Source organism: Talpa europaea (assembly GCF_964194135.1).
Source record: "Talpa europaea genome assembly, chromosome: 8".
Lineage (NCBI taxonomy): Eukaryota > Metazoa > Chordata > Mammalia > Eulipotyphla > Talpidae > Talpa > Talpa europaea.
Window position 1 is genome coordinate 81,744,787 of NC_140075.1, and position 19,728 is coordinate 81,764,514.

The 19,728-nt window shown below is 34.1% G+C and overlaps 1 protein-coding gene across 1 annotated transcript in view; it reads right to left on the reverse strand.

Moving 5' to 3' along the window:
• Window positions 1–266: 266 nt before the first annotated feature.
• Window positions 267–19,728, reverse strand: part of MAP4K5 (mitogen-activated protein kinase kinase kinase kinase 5) — a gene marked incomplete at both ends in the record, with an annotated part of 90,873 nt that continues 71,411 nt past the window's right edge. Inside the window, 9 exons of the mRNA XM_084240033.1 lie at window positions 267–354; window positions 2,356–2,411; window positions 4,655–4,725; window positions 7,157–7,249; window positions 9,913–9,981; window positions 13,458–13,635; window positions 14,611–14,714; window positions 16,958–17,016; window positions 17,348–17,462. Of these exons, the coding sequence (XP_084096159.1) occupies window positions 267–354; window positions 2,356–2,411; window positions 4,655–4,725; window positions 7,157–7,249; window positions 9,913–9,981; window positions 13,458–13,635; window positions 14,611–14,714; window positions 16,958–17,016; window positions 17,348–17,462 (833 nt within the window). The remainder of the gene's footprint in view (window positions 355–2,355; window positions 2,412–4,654; window positions 4,726–7,156; window positions 7,250–9,912; window positions 9,982–13,457; window positions 13,636–14,610; window positions 14,715–16,957; window positions 17,017–17,347; window positions 17,463–19,728) is intronic.

A 19,728-nucleotide genomic window follows, 5' to 3' on the forward strand; every position in this document is an offset into this window, starting at 1 on the left:
ACTGTGTTTCCTGGAACTAGAGGACATTTGTCTCATAGCTTTTATTAAGCAAACTTGATATAACCACCACACAGTGGCAAGAGATAGAATAGCTGTTTCCAGCTAGAGAAAATATTGAATTCTACCTTAAAGTACAGATCATTCAAGATATAACCCATAACAGTAAAGCAAATCATAGTGTAATTTGTACTGAATATCCTTAAAATATTTTTTGTTTTCAATGGAGCATATTCATCTTCTTGTCATTTGATATCAGTCTCTGTTGCTTAGTAACTATTTTCATGTCCAGCCAAGATGTAAAGATTGCTGTGTGCAGTAGGGTTTTCTGTTGGCCTGCTTTCCAAAACGACAACCCTGCAATCAAACCAGAACAAAAGGCTAAGAGTGAAAACAGATTGCAAGATTAAAAAACTAACATTAAACCAGGAAAGACTATCATTGTTTGCATTCTCATAAAATTGCATAAAGATCATAGATGCACAGTCAAATTCAGTTTTATATTTTATAGCTTGAAAACACAACTGATTAAGAATTGATGAATATAAAAGTTGAAACCATTTCAGGATGGTTTGTAAACCAGTTTGTTTACTCATATACACCAACAAAAGGTATAATGAAGCTTTAGAATTTACATTAACAAGAAGGGGATGGAAGAAGTGCTGGAAGAATAAAACAGAATTCTAAGACACACACATTCAAATTGTTCTTCAAGATATTTGAGAACAGTTTTTTAAAGGTGTAAATGGGGCTGATCTCCCTTATTTCTGGAACAAGGGTAGAGAAAGAGTTCAATTAAAGGACCAATAGAAAAATTTAAAAAGTACCATACCACAGATATAAACTGTAAGGAAGAGAGTTTGTAGATGAAATAAAAAATAATATACCCATGAAGAAAAAAAAAACTAGAAGCAGAAATGGAAGAAGAGGAAATTGCGTAAATACTTCATATTTTTCAAATGTATGAATATTCTACAACTAGCATGTTATATTGCTTTTGTAATAAAAATATATTAAAAAGTAATATATGCTTTATATAATACATTACAGAACAGTAGAAGGGGAAAATTACCATATATAATATGGCATGTAGTATATAATAATCCAACTGCCTGAAGTTCAACTATTATTAATATGTTGATATACTTAGGGTTTCTTTTCTAGACAGAGATATCTACCAAACAAACTCTTAAACCACTTTAAAAGACGAAACAAGCATTTTGGTTAAGATACATATGTATATTAAGATCAAGTAGATGTACAAGTGAGAAGATAACCAGAGTAAGAGCAATGCTCTAAAATAAGTAGCTTGTTAGGACAGTGACAGAGAATGGGGAAACAAAACAAAGAAGGGGTATGAAAGAAAATTCTGGGGGCCAGGGGTGAAAAGAAACAACTTAAGAGAAAGGTTTTTGCTATCTACCCTTTATTAAGAGAATTCTCTCATACTATGTTTCAGAAAAGTGCTATTTGCACCAGGATCACTGTGTGAGCCACAACTCTGTCAGTCCTTCTGGGAGAAGCAAAAAGTCTTCCAGTCATTTTACCAGGTGGCCCTCAAATTCTTTCTTTGTTGCAGGACTAGTTGCTAATTGCCATAATCGGGGGCTTACTTTTTCTAATCACTAGTTTTCATTTTCCAAAAATTCCTTCCTATCCTTACAAAAGTTTCTTTAAAAGTTTTGTGGAATCATAAATTCCTCCCCTACAACCTTTCCTTAAATGTATAACATTTAAGCAATGATTCTATAACTAAACTGAACCTGAAAACCAGAAGTTCTCAATGCTTGCCTAAGAATTAATATATACTACACTATAGCCAGTTTTACTGCAGTGATAACTTTGGATGGGAAAATAGGAAGGAATGGGTATTTTATTAGTTTTAGAGGTAGACAATATATACTCTAAAGAATAAAATATAATTTTTTTAATAAGATGACACAATTTCAGAACTTGTCTTTTATTTTGATGACAGAGACCACAGGATTCCTTCTAATTTTGATTGCTCTCAGAAACTGAGTTGAATATTTTCTGACATAAAAGCAAATGTCAGGGTGTGCATATGCTACTGGATTTATATAGTAATAGTTAATAGAAAATTAAACACCAGGAAATTTATGAAAACAAAGGATCCTGAAGTATGTCATGATACTAGGGACATAAATACCTATGTTAGCAAATTTTGTCTTCGCTGAGTATAACTATGTCTAGATCATGATCTTCACACTTACAAAAAGAATGCTTATTTGACTAAAATATTATTCTCTTAATAAAGATTAGGAGTTCTGTTTGAAACACAGTAATGACCTGATAGTATAACTAAGAATAGAATAGTAATTAAAACAACCAAATGATTACCTGTCTGATCCTAATAAGCGGAAAACTCTTGTTTCATCTGAAATCTCCTGGGTAACCTATGAAAGAAAATACCTTTTAGTAATATCTTAGTCCCTATATATTTAAACAATAATTAAAAATAATTTAGATCAAGTAATTATTAAGCAGACTGGTAATTTTCTGGCAGACTCAATTTCTCAAATTAATTTTCAGTAAGTTTTATTATTATTTTTTTCATTGCGGACTAGTAGAAATAAATCATCATTTATGAAACATTTAATGTGGTTTAGGTACTTTACTTAAAATAACTCTTTGTGATATGTACTACAAATTCCCATATGAGTGAGGAAAAAACTGGCTCAGAGGTTAAGTAACTTGCTTTGAAGGTCATGTAAGTGGCAGACTCAAGAGATGAAAGCAGGTTTTCTAGACTGCAGAGCCCATGCTCTTTTCTTTTTATCACAGTACGAATACTTAAGGTAGCATCCGTACTATCATCTGTTTTTAGGAGAGCAGTGGTGGGTACTCTCATGCTCTGGTGTCTTACATCAGTGTGTAAGTATGGTGTCCCTCTGCTCTGTTTTCTCTAAAGCTGTAGAAGATACTCAGCAACACACAGGCACTACTCCAAAGTGGGAAGTTATATTCCTGAGGCTACCCTGAACCAACAGGAACAGCAATTGGTGTATAAATGTACCATCTCCCTCCACTTTCAAATCAAGCAGTTCTAAGATGTGTTCCACAACTGTTCCTTAGTGGTCTCTATGGGATTAAGCCCTGGTTGCTCATACTGGGAACAGTATATTAAAGTGTTCTTTGCTTTTTGATCCTCTCCATCTTAATATTCCCTTCTCCATCATTTGTTTTCTGGAATTTACTCCCAAATAAACTACTCAAACATGAATCCTTGTGTGGCACCCAAATTAAAATTGTGAATATAAGTATAAAAATAGTCAGTTATCATTTTATATACATATATATATAAATAAAAATATCTGGTATCAAGGAATTTGCATTCTAGCTGGGGAGATAGAATCAATAAACTTGAATCAGAAAATAAATTAGATGTAGTATTAGTTCAAGTGGACTTGTCAGAATAAGTTCAGAAATGTTTCAACTATTTGTAGACTGGGGTGACTGAGTATTAATATGGAAAATGTAAAGATTTCGGTTAGGCCCAATTGAAGGCAGAGAATAAGCAGAACAAGGCAATCAAGATGAGCAAAAAAAACAAAAAAACAAAAAAAACAATTTATACTTGATATGGTGAACAATTTTACATAGATTTCTGACCAAGAACAATTAATCTTTTGGCAGTATGACTACAAGTTTCATTAATTGAGGGACCTGGTGATATTAGTGACATGACTGAGTCAACCAGATAAACTAACATATTCAAAGACAGCTGATTTATATAATTTTCTCTTAGAAACAGTGAAACTCCACATTCATAGAACAGATGGAAATACTACTCATTTTCTCTTAGAAACATTGAAACTCCAAATACATTAAATTTAGATTTTTAACTATATTAAAACATTTAATATTAAAATACATTAATTTTTTTTTTTTTTATAGAGGCATGCTTTATTTATTTGTTTGCTGGGTTGTTTGTTTGTTTTGTTTATACATGCACTGGGTACAGTCAGAAGCGCGGGAGGGTGAGAGAATTCACCAGAGCCAGAGCGGGGAGCAGAGCAGGCAGAAGGACAGAAGTACACTGCTGAGGGGAGCAGCGGGCGGCAGGAGAGGTCTGCGTGCCATGTGGGACCCTCCTCCGGTGGCCGGGGAGCAGCTGGGGATCGAACCGGCGCTGCAGAGGCCGCGGGCAGCTTCGCAACCCAGCGCTCAACCGCTGCGCCACCAGGGAGGCCCAAAATACATTAAAATTTTAAATGTATTAAAGTTATAGTAGTAATATTAAATATATAAATTAACTATAACATTAAAATATTAAATATAATAAAATACATAGAGTATTAAAATATTTTACAAAATATAATTATATTTATAGGTTATCAAATAGGCTTATTCAATTTAGAAAAGTTTAGCCAATTACATATTTACAAATTACAAATCAGAGAAATAAAATTATATGAACTCATGTTTTAAAATTCATTTGTGGTCACTGAAAATTATAGAATAAATACAAAACTAAACATCATTTCAAGGGAAAATACTGGTAATTTTGTTCTACCAGTTCAGCATTAAAGGTACAAAACATATAGTAATGTGGGCTCAGAGTTAAAAGGTATAAAATGAACATTTCAACATTTAAAATCCTAGTGAAAGTCATTGGAGGTAATTTGAAAAATGTTACCTCATCCGATTTGAAGCTTTTACCCTGCATTCCATGTTTCCAGAAGGCCAACACACTGTCTTGAAGGCATACTAAAAGATAAGGGAGAAATGAAACTAAAGCACATAGTAATTCACTAGATATTTTCTTTAACTGTTTTTAATGAATGATAATGGAAGGTTATTTAAGAGTTTGATGCAAAATTCCACTATCTAGAGACCATTACTTCTCAGCATTTTTGTGGCTAAGTCATGCCCAAGCTTAAATAATTTATTGAGGCAGAGTCATGTAAGTTCTCAAGGATCTGGTAAGCTGGATAGCAGCATATTAATTTCTCTTTCATATAAGGTATCTTTTGTCTCAGGTGAATAAAATCATAAGGGCATTTAATTGTTCCTTGGTATAAAAGTGGTTAAGTACTGTCACATATTTAGAAGAAGTTATTAAGGAAACACCTTTTATTTATGTTCACATTTTCCCACTTACAAAATTCATTTTTAGAAATAAACCTGTCCCACAAAACTTAACCGTACATTGAGCAATTATCATCTGTGAGCCAATTCTTATCTGGAATTGCTTCCTTTTCAGGATTCACAGTTGTGGCCCACGGGTCTCTGTAACCCCTGGCCAGTCTTTCAGGCCCCACTGCTCACAGGTGTTCACAGATTTGAGCCAAGCTTCCCTGCCTTCCTATGATGATTTTGGACTCAGACATGACCATGGCCCCAAAGTGTAGACACCACATGGTGTGCCTTGGGCCCTCCTGCTTCCCACATATCTCCTATACCCTCTTGGGGTGGACTGAAGATTGTGGAGGGAAACCAGATCTCACTGGGCCTCCTCCATCTCTTTGTCTTTTCCTCCTGATCTGCCCAAGTACAGGCCTTGGTCCACCAAGGTACCCAAATAGGATCACTTAGTGATTTACAACCAGTGGGCAGGGCCCCCAATGTTGGGGGCCACAGGGTCTCTGGGTATTTCCTAGCAGGGGACTAAAATCATTAAAGCAGAGTGAGGGAAAGAGGAAGAATGAGGAAGAAAATTCCTCTGATTGTTGGAGAGTTAGCTATGTGCCCTACAGCAGTAAAGGCAGTGGGAGAAAGTAAGCAAACTTATTGTATTTCTTACTGTAATATTGACGCTGTAAAAAACTAATATAAGAATGTTCTAGAAACATAATTCAGCTCAATAAAAACAGAATTTACAATAAAAAATCATGAGTTGCATTCATTTGACAAATAAAAGCCCATTTACTAGTTTTAATTTTAAAAGGTGAAGTAAAGGAGGTTACGTGCATTTATACCAAGATTCACTAGCAAGGAGAACTGGCAGCTTAGGAGTAACAAACTTTTGTGTAAGTTATCTGAAACATTTGGCACATATGAAAATGTTGATGTAGCAATGTGTTTCAGTTAAAATGAAGAGGAATTAAAGATATATATGTCAGAATCTATACTGGAAACATTAAATATTGCACACTGGCATGCAATATCTAGCACATAAAATAGTAGGAAAATGTATGGTTCTAAAATTCCTTTGTCCTAGTATTTACAGAAAGTTAAGGTTTCTTAAGTCATATTTTCTAATTGTAAAGTCAATTATTTCTATTTAAGATTTTACACAGAGGGAAGAACATACTTTGTGATAGGGCAAAACTCCAGTTGAGAAACCATTAAAATATCAAAAAGTTTCTAAATAATTAGGAACATGTTTTTAAAAGTATACATATGTAATTATAAAATATTTTAAATGCCTAAATAAAAACTATCATCTTTTTAAGTATTATTGATTTATAGTAAAATTATATCATAAATCGCTCAAAATTATCCAGCCAAGATATGTTTTCACAAGTTCTATCACCCAGGGGAAAACTTAATGTCATATTATAATCAATTTAGATGAAAACATAATAAAATGTAATAATTTTTATCATAAAACCAGTGAGGAGTACTCATGAGTACTAAAGAGTAAAATACTCATTGACAAGGATGCAAATTAAAATAGCATATCAAGTTTCCAAGTTCTGTGGGAAATTATTTATCTATAAATTATTTAAATACAAGTAACAACCACCAACATGAATCAGTCAGATCTTACATGCCAAATCTACCACCATTAGTCACATCATATAAAACCTTCATGATTTGGAAAGCATTAGGAGAATAATTCACTAATGCAGCAAGGGGAAAAGTGAATAGAAATTTTTAAATGATTTAAAGTTTTAAATATTAAGGAAACAAGAGATTTATTATAGCCTAGACGGTGCATTGTCCAATATATTAGCAACTAGTCACATGTGGATATTTACATTAAAATCTAAATTAAAAATTTGAAAACTAAAATTTTGCCCTAGTCATGTGTGAAGTACTTAACAGGTATGGTTAATAGCTAATGAATTTAAGAACACAGACTAAACATTTCTATAATCACAGAAACTATGAGACACTGTGTATCTAGACAATTTAAAGCACAGAATAACAAAATACAAGTATTCTAATGCACTGAGAAAAAAGGAGGACTTACCTACAGATTCAATGCGAAAATCAAAACTTAGCTCAGAGGCCAGCTTCTTACTTGATTTTAGTTTTCCTTGTAGATTTACAATTTTTACAAATTCTTAAAAAAAAAAGGACAAGACTAAAAATGCAAACCTGATAAAATAAATATAACTTCACATGTGTATCTTAAATGGACATTTAGCAAATCTTCTTACTAAAGTTTCAACTATTTTTATTCAAGCATGCCCAGTAAAAAACTATCATTAAAGTCTTATATAATATACTACAAAATTACCTCCTAATGGCAATGCTGCTATGCTTTTCATTTTTATATAGTATATATTAAACATCTGCATTTCTCATTTAATTTAAAAGTGGCTACTTGGTACCCAAATAGTAAAAAGTTGCTTTTTATCCCTTAAAAATGCATAAATTTTGCAGTAATTCATAATTTTAGTATATGAATACTATTTTACAGAAATAAATGGAGTAAAAAATAGTATTGCCAAGAAGCAACTTCTTTGTAATTAAACTCTGGGATGGGGAGTATTCATGAATAGTTCTATTTCTCTTTCATCTATTTGTTTTATAATTTCACTATCTTAACTCTGAACTGGAAGATAGTGTCTTGGCATTTTATTTTCTCATATGTCTACCACGATGTGTGACAAATTCTGATTACTGATTATTTGGTGAATCAGTATTGAATTTTCTTTTTCTTAGGTTTTTAGATATTTTAATTTGTTTAGTTCTACATATTTAATAAAGTCATTAAAAATATAATTAGTACTTGTAAATTTGAACACTGAAAACTGAACTTTCTACTTGCTTAGAAAAAAAAAGAATTTATCAAGTTCGCTTAAAAGGAGGGCCTCCCTGGTGGCACAGGGGATTGAGCACAGAGCTGTGAGGCTGTCTGTGGTCTCCGAGGGCCGGCTGGGGAGCAACCCACATGGCACGGCAGACCTCGCCTGTCTCGCCCACTGCTCCTCTCAGCAGTGTATTTCGGTGCATCCTCTGCTTGTTCTGCTCCCTGCTCTCTCTGGTGAATCTTCTTCCCCCCAACCCCACGACTCTGGCCTGTACCCCACTTCTTAAAAAAAAAGACAAAAATTCACTTAAAAGGATAATTGAACAATAGTTCAATTTTATCTGTACTGAAAGAATCAAAAGTACTTAAAGAAGTGTTGATGTAATAAGTCAGATGGAGAAAGACAAACACCATATGATTTCACTCACATGTAGTATAAGTCAAACAAACAGATGAAGTAAATAAAACAAAAATAAACTTCTAGATGAAAAGATCAATTAGCAGTTACCAAAAATGGAAGGGGGAAATTAGGGTCTGTAAATCAGGTATAAGGAATCATTGAATGGTGCATGATAGGACTTAACTTTTAGTGGTGAACTTAATAATATACACACACACACACATGTGTGTGTGTATGTATGTTGATTTTTAGTGACGCAGACCTGAAACACATGTTATAATGCAATGTTATTTCAATCAGAAAAAAAAAGGAGGGGTTACATCTTTAAGAAAAAAGAATGGGGGCCTCCCCGGTGGTGCAGCGGGTTAAGCGTGGCTCTGTGAAGCTGTCCTCAGCCTCTGCAGTGCTGGTTCGATTCCCAGCCGGCCAGGGAGAATCCCACATGGTGAGGCAGACCTCTCCTGCCTCACCTGCTGCTCCTCTCAGCAGTGCTTTCGGTCTGTCTGCCTGTTCTGCTCCCTGCTCTGTCTCTGGTGAATCCTCTCACCCTCCCATGACTCTGGCCTGTACCCCAGCTCTTGTATTAATAAAAACAAATCTTTAAAAAAAAAAAAAGAATGCTGGGCAAATGAAACATGGGGCAGGGGTTGTTTTACTTATCTATAATATATATATTATCTTTATGCTCCTATAAGGTATTTCCACTATGAAACCATTCAGACAATAAAAGTTAGGACAGACACATTGAAATTCATAGTATTCATAGTAGAACAATTCATAGTAGAACATAGTAGAACAATTCATAGTAGAACATATAGTAGAACAATTCATAGTAGAACAATTTTTGAAATAACCCTGGACATCTATGGAAGGTCCAGTAATTTAAAAAATACTGGAATGGATATAGTAAAGTTTCCAATATAATCCCTAGTCTGGGCGATTTTTACCTTGAAGGAATCAGAGAATAAAATAAAGTGGGTTTTAAGAATCAGTATGCTTTGTTTGGAAAACTGAAATTAGATCTGCTGTGTATGGGGAATATAACAATAAAATTTATTATCTAAAAAAAAAAAAGTTTTTTTAAGCCTCTTTAGTATTTATAGTACAATATACTTCTGCCAATAACACCACTGTCCCTACACCAAAAGAATCACAACTAGCAGGTGAAGACATTGAATTTTAAGTACATTAGAATCTCACTCTGATATGATTCCAAAAGTTCATGTTATATGACTATAAGTCATATTACTATATTCTTCTATTTTTTAAATTAATTATGGGGTATGCAAAATTTCTCAGCATAATCTTATATAGAATGCTTTTATACAATATTACCCCAATGTTATGGCAGATTGTTTGATATCTTATTTCCAAGTAGGCAAACAAAATAAAGCAAAAAATCATAATGAATGTATCGACAGAAGACAATTCAGATTTTTCTTCAAATAAAACATAAGCTCACTTAAGATGGAAAAACGAAGATCTTGAATTAGTTTAATAAAATTAATTCCACAAGAAGATCTGTTATATTAAGTACTGTATATAGAATAAACTTGAAAATAGTACTTACTATCTAAACACACTAAAACGGTATCTCTCTCCAACTGCGTTACATGAATGGAATCTAACTGTTGGCTGCCTTAGGAGGGAAAAAAAGGTTACAGTTATACGTGTTTTAAAAAACGAGAGATTAGAAAGACATGTTCAGACTTTTACTGTGATTTAAAACTAACCATTCAAATTAATCATAAAAATTTTAATTTGTAATGATATCTCCAAAATATGTATGTTGGTCAATTTAGGAGAGCAAATAAAAGTTCTTAGCATGTTTAATGAGTTGTTAAATATTACATTTAGTTAATATCTCAGCTAGTTCTAGAAAGGTGAGTTACAAAAATAAAATGAAGCAAAAGGTAAATATTTGGGGAGGGGGGAGGAAGTTAAGATGTATGCTATACAATAACCAGATTTTGCTCTGTACTTTACAGTAGTCAACAATAAGACAGAAACAAGAATAGTTAGGTGAATCACAGCATCCCTGAGATTAAAAATAAGCCAGTAATTCAGAAAAAGTCAAAGGTTTAAAGAAACCACATAGGGAGAAATTTTACTGGTATTGGGGTGGGAGTTCCTTTATTAAGAGGACACAGAGTAACATAATGAACAATATTGTTAAAAACATCTTTCATCATTTTGTTGATATTTACAGGGCTGCTGCTTTTAACATGTTAGGACATCCTTATAAATGGTCATTCTTAACTACATTTCCTGGGGATGAATTCTCCCCTAAAAAACTGCACATCTGAACATTAACACAAAATTTTTTATACAGCTAGCCCTGATGAACACTGTTTTGAAAAGCATGAGTCCATGCACATATGGAGTTTCTTGTAAAAAGATGTCATGAACTAATGGTATCTATAAATATGGTACAGTACCATAAATGTATTTTTCTTATGATTTTCTTGATTACATTTTCTTTCCTTTAGCTTACTTTACTGTAAAATGTAATATTTGATACATATAACATGCAAAATAAGTGTTAACTGAACTTATGTTATCAGTAATTCTACAGGTCAACAGTAGTAGGCTATTATTAGTTAAATCTGGGGCGAGTCAGTGAACTGTTAATTGCACAGGGCTGGCACCACTAACCCCTACACTTCTCAAGGGTAAGCTGTGTCTTATTTTGGGGTTGCATGACCTTCCCAAGGCCATACATAGTGAAGAATCCATATCTACAGAAGTGATAAACAGTACATCAAGCAACACTCAAAAAATAGTTTTTCCTCAGTTAATCTATAACTGCACATTTAGTCAACAAATATTTATTTAGTGATGAAAATATGCCAAGTACCACTGTAGGAGATCAGGATATTGCAATAATAAATCAGACCAAGATTAAGAAAGTCCTGGAATTGGGGGTTCATTTTAACTGTTACAACTGTTGCCAATTCAAGACATGGCCTTAGGTTCAACAATAAACACATTCGTGGGTGAACTAAGCATCATTTGTGAGAATGGGGAACCCCAACAAAGAGAACCTCTGCTGAGGGTGATTGGAATGATTACCCTCGGGCAGAGCCCCAATCCTCTTCAAGAAGTAATTTTTGTTCTACCTTTATTTTAGCATAGATAATACACTTCCTAATATATCATACAGAAGATAACTGCAAACACGTGATCAATAATTGTAAGAAATGGCTAGATCTATACTACAATTATATCATAACCATTAAAAAAAAAAAGATAGACTTGTTTGCCAAAAATGATCTTGGTTTTAGGCCTCCCTGGTGGTGCAGTGGGTTGAGCACAGCACTGTGAAGCTGTCCATAGCCTCTGCAGTGCTGGTTCAATTCCCGGCCAGCCAGGGAGATTCCCACATGGCGCAGCAGACCTCTCCTGTCATGCCCGCTGCTCCCCTTAGCAGTGTATTTCAGTCCTTTTGCCTGTTTGGCTCCCTGCTCTGTGTCTGGTGAGTTCTCTCACCCTCCTGCACCTCTGGCTTGTACCCCAGTGCTTGCATAAATAAATCTTTTAAAAAAATGATCTAAAAAAAAAAAAGATTTATTTAATTATTTATACAAGCAGTGGGTACAGTCAGAAGCACGGGAGGGTGAGAGAATTCGCCAGAGCCAGAGCAGAGAGCAGAGCAGGCAGATTGACGAGGTACACTGACTGCTGAGGGGAGCAGCCAGCGGCAGGAGAGGTCTGCGCGCCATGTGAGACCCTCACTCGGTGGCTGGGGATCGAACCAGAGCTGCAGAGGCTGCGGGCAGCTTCGATTTTGGTTTTTAAATAAACTGATCTATAACCCTTCTTGTAAGGAACAGCTACATAATAGGAACATGTTTCTCTATGGGCTGCATAGTTTTCCTAATGAACAATGTTATTTGCAGCTTTCTGTTAGCTAAAGTAAGAGGTCATGCATCCAAAAGCATTTAACAGTAAGTTAAACAGAAAGGCAAGTGTAAGGGGATAATTTATTCTATTGGAAATCCTATTTCATTCTACCAGAAATTATGACTTGACCCATAAACAGAGTGATCCTAGTCCAGGATTTGGTTTATACCAGGTTGTTACAATTTCAAGAATTTTATGAGCCAGAAGGCATACTTTGAAATTGGTCATGACAGGAGCATTTATACCATAGAAATAGGCAACTGCTATAATTTAGGCTTTCCCAAACTACAAGGACAATTTGTTAAATATTTACCAGGACACCAATGATTCATACTTATTCTAAAGTGACACTAGTGTGGACTCTACATCAACTTAAATAGCTGGGTTATACAAAGACTTCTTTATAATTTTGCCTATAAATGATCAAAAGTCAAAGATATATATAACAAGAACCATCAAACTTATAATACTTGTAACAGACTTCTTTACAAAGTGATAAAGAATACAACAGTGGTCAGTAACAAAACAGGCATAACTAAAGTTTGCTTTTATTTTTTACTTCATATGTAAAAATGGTTTGCAAATCTGAGGTTACAAATGATCAAAAATACACTAGTGCAACAAATAATAAACTGGTTAAGTAAAGACCACTTCATTTTGCATATTATGTAGATTTATAAAATGAGTGATTGATTTTTTCCAATTTTAAATCATAAACTTCCTAATCTTTTAAGAACACCGAGACATGCTTGATAAAATCCTAGGCTAATAAACCATTCTTAAAAGTCCTAAATATTTCCCTTTATCTTTAAATGGTGGAGCTCAGAGGCCACACCTAAGAAGATTCTATTAAAATCTGAAAAGTACTTGAATGCAATGATTCTAATAAGTGTGAGGGAAAAAACTGACAGAAGAAAAAGGCATTATCTCTTTGTTTGAGAAGCTGATAAAATTTGGAAAGCTTCTTGGAAAGCTTATTTGGTAAATACAAAGATAAACTGGTAATAACTAACACCTTTAGATTTAGGAGATTGGAATCATTAAAATTTTCTTTGGTAAAATAAAATGTCTCAGGCAAATAGACATAAACTATAAACACATGATCCTCCATGTCTGAATCTTTAATTAAAAGAGCCCATACAGGTTGAACCTATCCTGCTTCTTTTATATACAAAAGCATCAATATTTAAACATAAGGTAGAAAACTCTTACCTGCACCGATTTCTGTAAACCATGAAGATGCAGAGTTCAAATTGATTGTCTCAAACTGAACTACCTGGTTTGATTCAGTGCCCTTGCTAATAGCTACACAGACCATAGGGTATTCCTGTTCTGGTATTACCAGCATCTCAAAAACATTCAAAGGACTTGGCAAAGGAAAATCAAAGTGCTGCAATAAATAAACAACAAACGTTTAATTTAGAAACAATTTCCCCATTAATAGTTTTTTTTTCCCTTTCATACTGATGAATAAAATCAACAGAAAGGCTCTTATTTTCTTGATTAAGCTAATTCTAGAAAAGGACTACCTCTAAGATGATCATAAAACAGGGCCTCCCTGGTGGCGCAAGGGATTAAATCTCAGCACTATGAAGCTATTAGCAGCCACTGCAGCACAAGTCAGATTTCTGGCCAGGGAGCTGACCCACATGGCCAGCTTTTTGGAAACTTTTTGCAAGAACAGTATTTTAAAGCACCAAAAACACCTAAATTAGTATGCAACTTAAAGAGCTGCTTCTTAAGTTAAAAGAAGAGTGAATTTGATAAGAAGGCCTGGGAGGCAAATGAAACTAGGATTCCATGTCTGGTATAGTATGCAGCTATCTACTTAAGACAAGATGAAAATAACTATCAGTATTTTACATCTTACTGAATATGTAACTTCTTGATTCAAATTTATAAAAACTCATGTTGATCTTTCTGTTTCTCCAATTTGACTCCCATCCAGGCAGAAGACCTTTCCTGCCTTGCCCACTGCTTCTCTCAGCAGTGGATTTCAGTAGATCTGCTTGTTCTGCTCCCCACTCTGTCCCTGGTGAATCCTCTTACCTACCCCCCACCTTTGGCCTAGACCCCAGTTCTTGTATGCCTAAAAAAAAGGATGATCATAAAACAAATGAGTATTCTATAAAAATATGTTTTAGAGAATTGGCCATATTAATCTTTATGGCTGTGATCCTTCTGGAAGTTTATTAACTAAGTTAAAGAGGAGATCTCTAGAACACAAAAACCTTTAAACCAAATAAATACCTATATATAAAACTATAAATATGCTGACCCTAGATAGTAGTAATGCGATCTTACACTTCAGTTTCAGTTATACAGTAGTGTTTTCTAAAGAAGAAAAATGAAAACAGATACACACCTTTATCAGCATGAATTTCTGCATTGGCTCATACCACTGAAGTAAAACAATTCCAGACTGTAAAGCTCCACAGAGGTATTTGTGTCCTGTGTAAGGATTTCTGACTGGAAAGAATCCAAACAGACACATCCAAAACATTGAATACCTTATATGAAAACATCACTGATTTAGTTGAAAGCAAACTGAGCAATATTCATCTAAAAGCTAACTCAGCTTTCTTTATAAAGACAGTGTTGACATGAGGGGGAAAAAAAACAAAGAAATGTGGCCTGCCATTGATACCAAAATATGGATGGAAGTAGAAACTATCTGAAGTGATTATTTAGCTTGTAAAGGAAAACTATTTCTGTTCACTAGAATGACTCAGTGGGTAGGAAGTAAAGAAAAATAATGTCTTCTTTTGGTTTTGTTACCGTTTCCCTTTAACTTTCTTATTTTAATTTTAAATTATATACATTTACTCCTACATATCTTTAATATACAACATTCTTAAACATAGGAACTTTTTGCAAGAACAGTATTTTAAAGCACCAAAAACACCTAAATTAGCATGCAACCTAAAGAGCTGCTTCTTAAAAGAAGAGTGAATTTGATAAGAAGGCCTGGGAGGCAAATGAAACTAAGATTCCATTTCTGGTATAGTATGCAGCTATCTACTTAAGACAAGATGAAAATAAGTATCAGTATTTTACATCTTACTGAATATGTAACTTCTTGATTCAAATTTGTAAAAACTCATGTTGATCTTTCTGTTTCTCCAATTTGACTCCCATCAACAATATGTTGATTTTAAGAGTGGTTATTTGCAGCAAATTCTTTCTTATTATATTTATGAGTTTACATTTATACTTCTGCACCTTTCTTGAGACAGATGTTGGGAATCTGATACTGAACACGGACCTGATGGTCTCTAGAAAAAAGTTTACCAAATTTGCTTATAACTAGAAAGCATATTATAGAACTATGTAGCATGAAGATCAATGTTAAACTTACTGATTAAACAAAAAAGAATAAAAGGAAGTTGGGAGCCCAGGATCTGAAGTCATGGACCATGTCTGATCTCAGATACTGATTCCTATTAATGACATAACAAATATTATGTCGGATAATGAGGATAATGAAGTGGAATAAGGTAAATATGTGGTACAGCATTTAAGCTTGCCCAAGAGGCCTTGACTTTGTCTTCTCTTCTGGGAGGTAATCTCAAAGTCCCAGGAATGAGACGGACATGAGTGTCTTTGCCTGTAGCCTTGAGTCACTAGATAGTATAACAACATGATTTAGAAAGTGGGCTGGCAACACTGGATAGACTTTTCTATTTTTCCCTGTAACACTGGACAGTCTTAGGTTGGGGAATAATCATGTCAGAAAAACCAACAATGTGATTTAGGATAAGGACTTTGGGGCATGCAGTGACACTAGAATCAGGCATGTGGACAATAATGCCCATATGATGAAGTTTTAATAAAAACAATAGATTCTGAGGTTGGAGTAAGCATCCCTAGATGGCAATGCTCTGTGCGTACTGTCATACATCACTGTCAGAAAAGTAACTCTGTCCATTACTGCATGAGGAAGATAACAGAAGTTCAGTTTCTTGGACTCTGCCCTTTGTACTTCTTCCCCTGGCTGATTTCTCTCTCTGTCTCTCTCTGTGTGTGTCTCTCTCTCTCTTTCTCTCTCTCTCATCAGAAATGAGAGTGATCTTTTGTGAACTTTTTCCTCTAACATCACAATTGGCTAAACTTCTGCAATATTAATATTCATAAAGCACTAAGTATTACCTCTAATATAAATGAATGCTAAATAAATGAAAGGATATTAGCAGAAATAAGCCTTTATCTATGGTTTAAAAACTCTAGGATTACTAAGCTCAGAAAATTAAGGCTGTTATCTCCATGCATTTTTATGTCATGTCCCTTTCTATGACATTCTACTACAACAGTTCCTTAGCTTCTCATTAAAAAATAATACCAGATGGTGCCACTAATATGTGGGATATAAAGTAACTAAACTAAGAGCCAAATAAAGACAAGCTTAAAAAGCAGCCCTTGGGAGCTTCTGTACCAAGGTGGGGAGGGGGTGACGGCTGGGTAAGAACAAAGAAGGAAGGAAGCACAATGGACTGTGGTGGTGGACTATGAGTGATTTGGTGGTGGGTGCACTAGGGTGGTTAATACCTGATGTGGGTATCCAAATATTACCTCAATTAAAAACAAACAAATAAATACATAAGTAAATAAAGAAAGCCTACTTTCCTTCCTATTTGATTCTATAAGACTCTTCAGATAATTTTAAAGATGTTAAAAGTCCTAATCATCCAGTTTGAGAAAAACCATTTACTTACCTATGCAACATTTGTGGCAGCCTTTTGTATCAGGAATCTTTGTTGTTAAAGCGAACTTTCTGAAAACACAGGAAAATATAAATGTACTTTACTGTAGTGGTTCCCAAACAGCCGCATCAGAACCAGTTAAGGAGCTTAAAAGAAAACTATCTTGGACTCGGACCCCAAACTACCTGATTTTATAGGACTGAGGCAGAGTCTGGGAATCTGTATTTTAAAGATTCTCAAGTAAATGAAACATTCGACTTTATCATTTCAGATGATATATACTTTATAGAGTAAACTGCCATTCGAAATTAAGACTAAGGGAGTTTCTAGTGAGCAAGGAATACTAGTTATGTTACAAAGAGATACTAATTCCAATTCTAGTACCGTAAAAATGTTTTGTACCTGGGTAGTATGCGGTCTGGGAACCTGTGAGTTTGAATATGGGCAGCTAATCCTGGCTTTTTGGCTTGTTCAAACAAAGCTATAAGATTATGAGAGTAGAGCTGAAAGGTTTTTCCTATAAAAAAGAAACATGTTACTTTTATTAGAACCATTTATAGCAAAGAAATACATATTTTAAGCAAAAGAAAACATAGTTACCTTCTAAAATGAGGAGTCCAGATGTTCAAAAAGCCAAGTAAAATAGAACACACACACACAAAACAAACAAAACAAGTTAATACTATTTTGAAATACAACAGGAAAAATGATATTTAGAAAGTAGGTAGTGTATCCTAATACACAAATTGGGTATATTCTGACTCACAGGTTATCTGGGCAGAATACATGTAAATTTTAATGTCACCAGCACAGAAGGAAAAGGCTGTTAAACATGGATTGAGTGACAATGATGCACATGTGATTATATTTCTGGTACAGACCTATTTATTAATAGCTTGTTAAATTACCTTGGATTAAAATTAATAGTGAAAGAAGTCTTAAGCAGGTTAACAGATTGAAATACTAAGTAAAGCAAACTAATATAAGCTATAATATAAGTATAATAGGGAAACAATTTCCATATAATCAGAAATAGCTATATTAAGCAGGGGGAGATAGGGCAAACATCTTCTTTGGATTCCTTATTGTACATTATATGGTAATGTAACAAAACAACAAAACAGTAACTTTTTTCCTATTAGAAAACATATGTATATATGTATTCTTACTCTCAGCAAAATTCTCTGTATTTCCTAAGAATACAAATATTCTGCCTAACACTCTATTGCCCTTCCTCTTTGCATTTCCACTCTATACACAGCTAACTAGGGAAGTAGATAAACACATGTGTGCATGTATGTGTGCACATGCACACAAAAGCAGACCCTTACGTAGAAAGTTCTCTCTTATTCAGCTCTGCTATCTCCCTTCATTCAGTTCCATGGGTCACTTTAACTAGATTATAGAAAGAACTAGTTTACAGGCTTCCTTTTCCCAGTTATTTTATAAATATGTAAGTTGTTCCCTGTGTGGTTTTCAAGCATATTTCTAAATATGAGTAGTGATGTATTTCTAAGTATGAGTAGCAAGGAAAGCAGTAAGAGAGCTAGAGGAAACTGACTTTATATATATAACTTTGAATTGTTAAACATAACTGGGTTTAAGCTTATTTTATTATATATTAGCATTTTATTAAAGAAAAAAATGAGATTTAGTACTCTTTTGAAGATTCTGGTTTTTTAGAAGCCATTTACACAAAATCAAATAATATGTTCTTTGTAAAAACTGTTGTCAGCTCAAACATACAAATTCCTAAAGAGTATCTATTAGGCAATGGTTAATGAAAGAGTTCAAGTTATATACATACAGCTAAAATGACAGAACTGACATTTCTTGAATTAGGCTACAATTCATAATGACCTACTAGTAAGTAAGTATGTATGTCAGCACTAATGCTTTCAATCTTAAGTAGCTGGAAGGTACATTTAATAGTAGAAAGTCTGACAATATAGTAAATACTGTGCCAGGAAATAATCACATATCTAATGACATAAAGAACCCAAGAGAGTATCAAACAAAGACTTGAAGAAATATTAAGAAATACCATAATAATTTAAAACTCAAAGTGGATGAAGGGATGAGTGCAATTTTGGTAGTTCTCTGCATTAGGATTGAGAGACAGAGAAATAATTATCTGTACTCTACGATTATCAGAAGGAAAGCAAGTAGCAAATCTCTAGTCACGTAAATAAAAAATGTAGGAAAAGATGTTTTCTAGGTAAGAATTGAAAAGAAAAAAAGTCTAAAACACCACCCACCTACCCTTAACAACAACTGAAAAAGAAAAACACACACAAAAATTAGAATAGATTACTGCAGAACCTACTTGTTTATAAGATCTCAAAACATCAGTCCACAATTGCTAGCATGTGGTCCAGGATAACATGAATTCCACCAAGAAAGAGCTATATAAGTCTTCAGTTCAATAAGTACTCTGGATATCGTCTCAACTCACAACAACCTTGTGAGGCTGTTATTCTTAACATCATCCTAATTTTACAAAAGGAAAACTGAGCTTGAGAAAGGGAAAGTGACCAGCTCAAGATCACAGAGAAAGGAAGCAGCTCAGTCCTGGTTTTTCCCTTCAACTGTTAATTCTCAATGGAAGACAGGAAGATGACAGTGATGGTAAAGGAGTCTGAGTGGAAGGGGATGGCTTCAGATTGGTAATTACTGTGTATTTACTCAGGTATTTAGATGCTAGACTGGTTTGGGAAGTGCTATATTAACTGAAGAAAGGGCCCTTGTTAAAATTTCTTTTCATTCTACATTGGTAACAACTT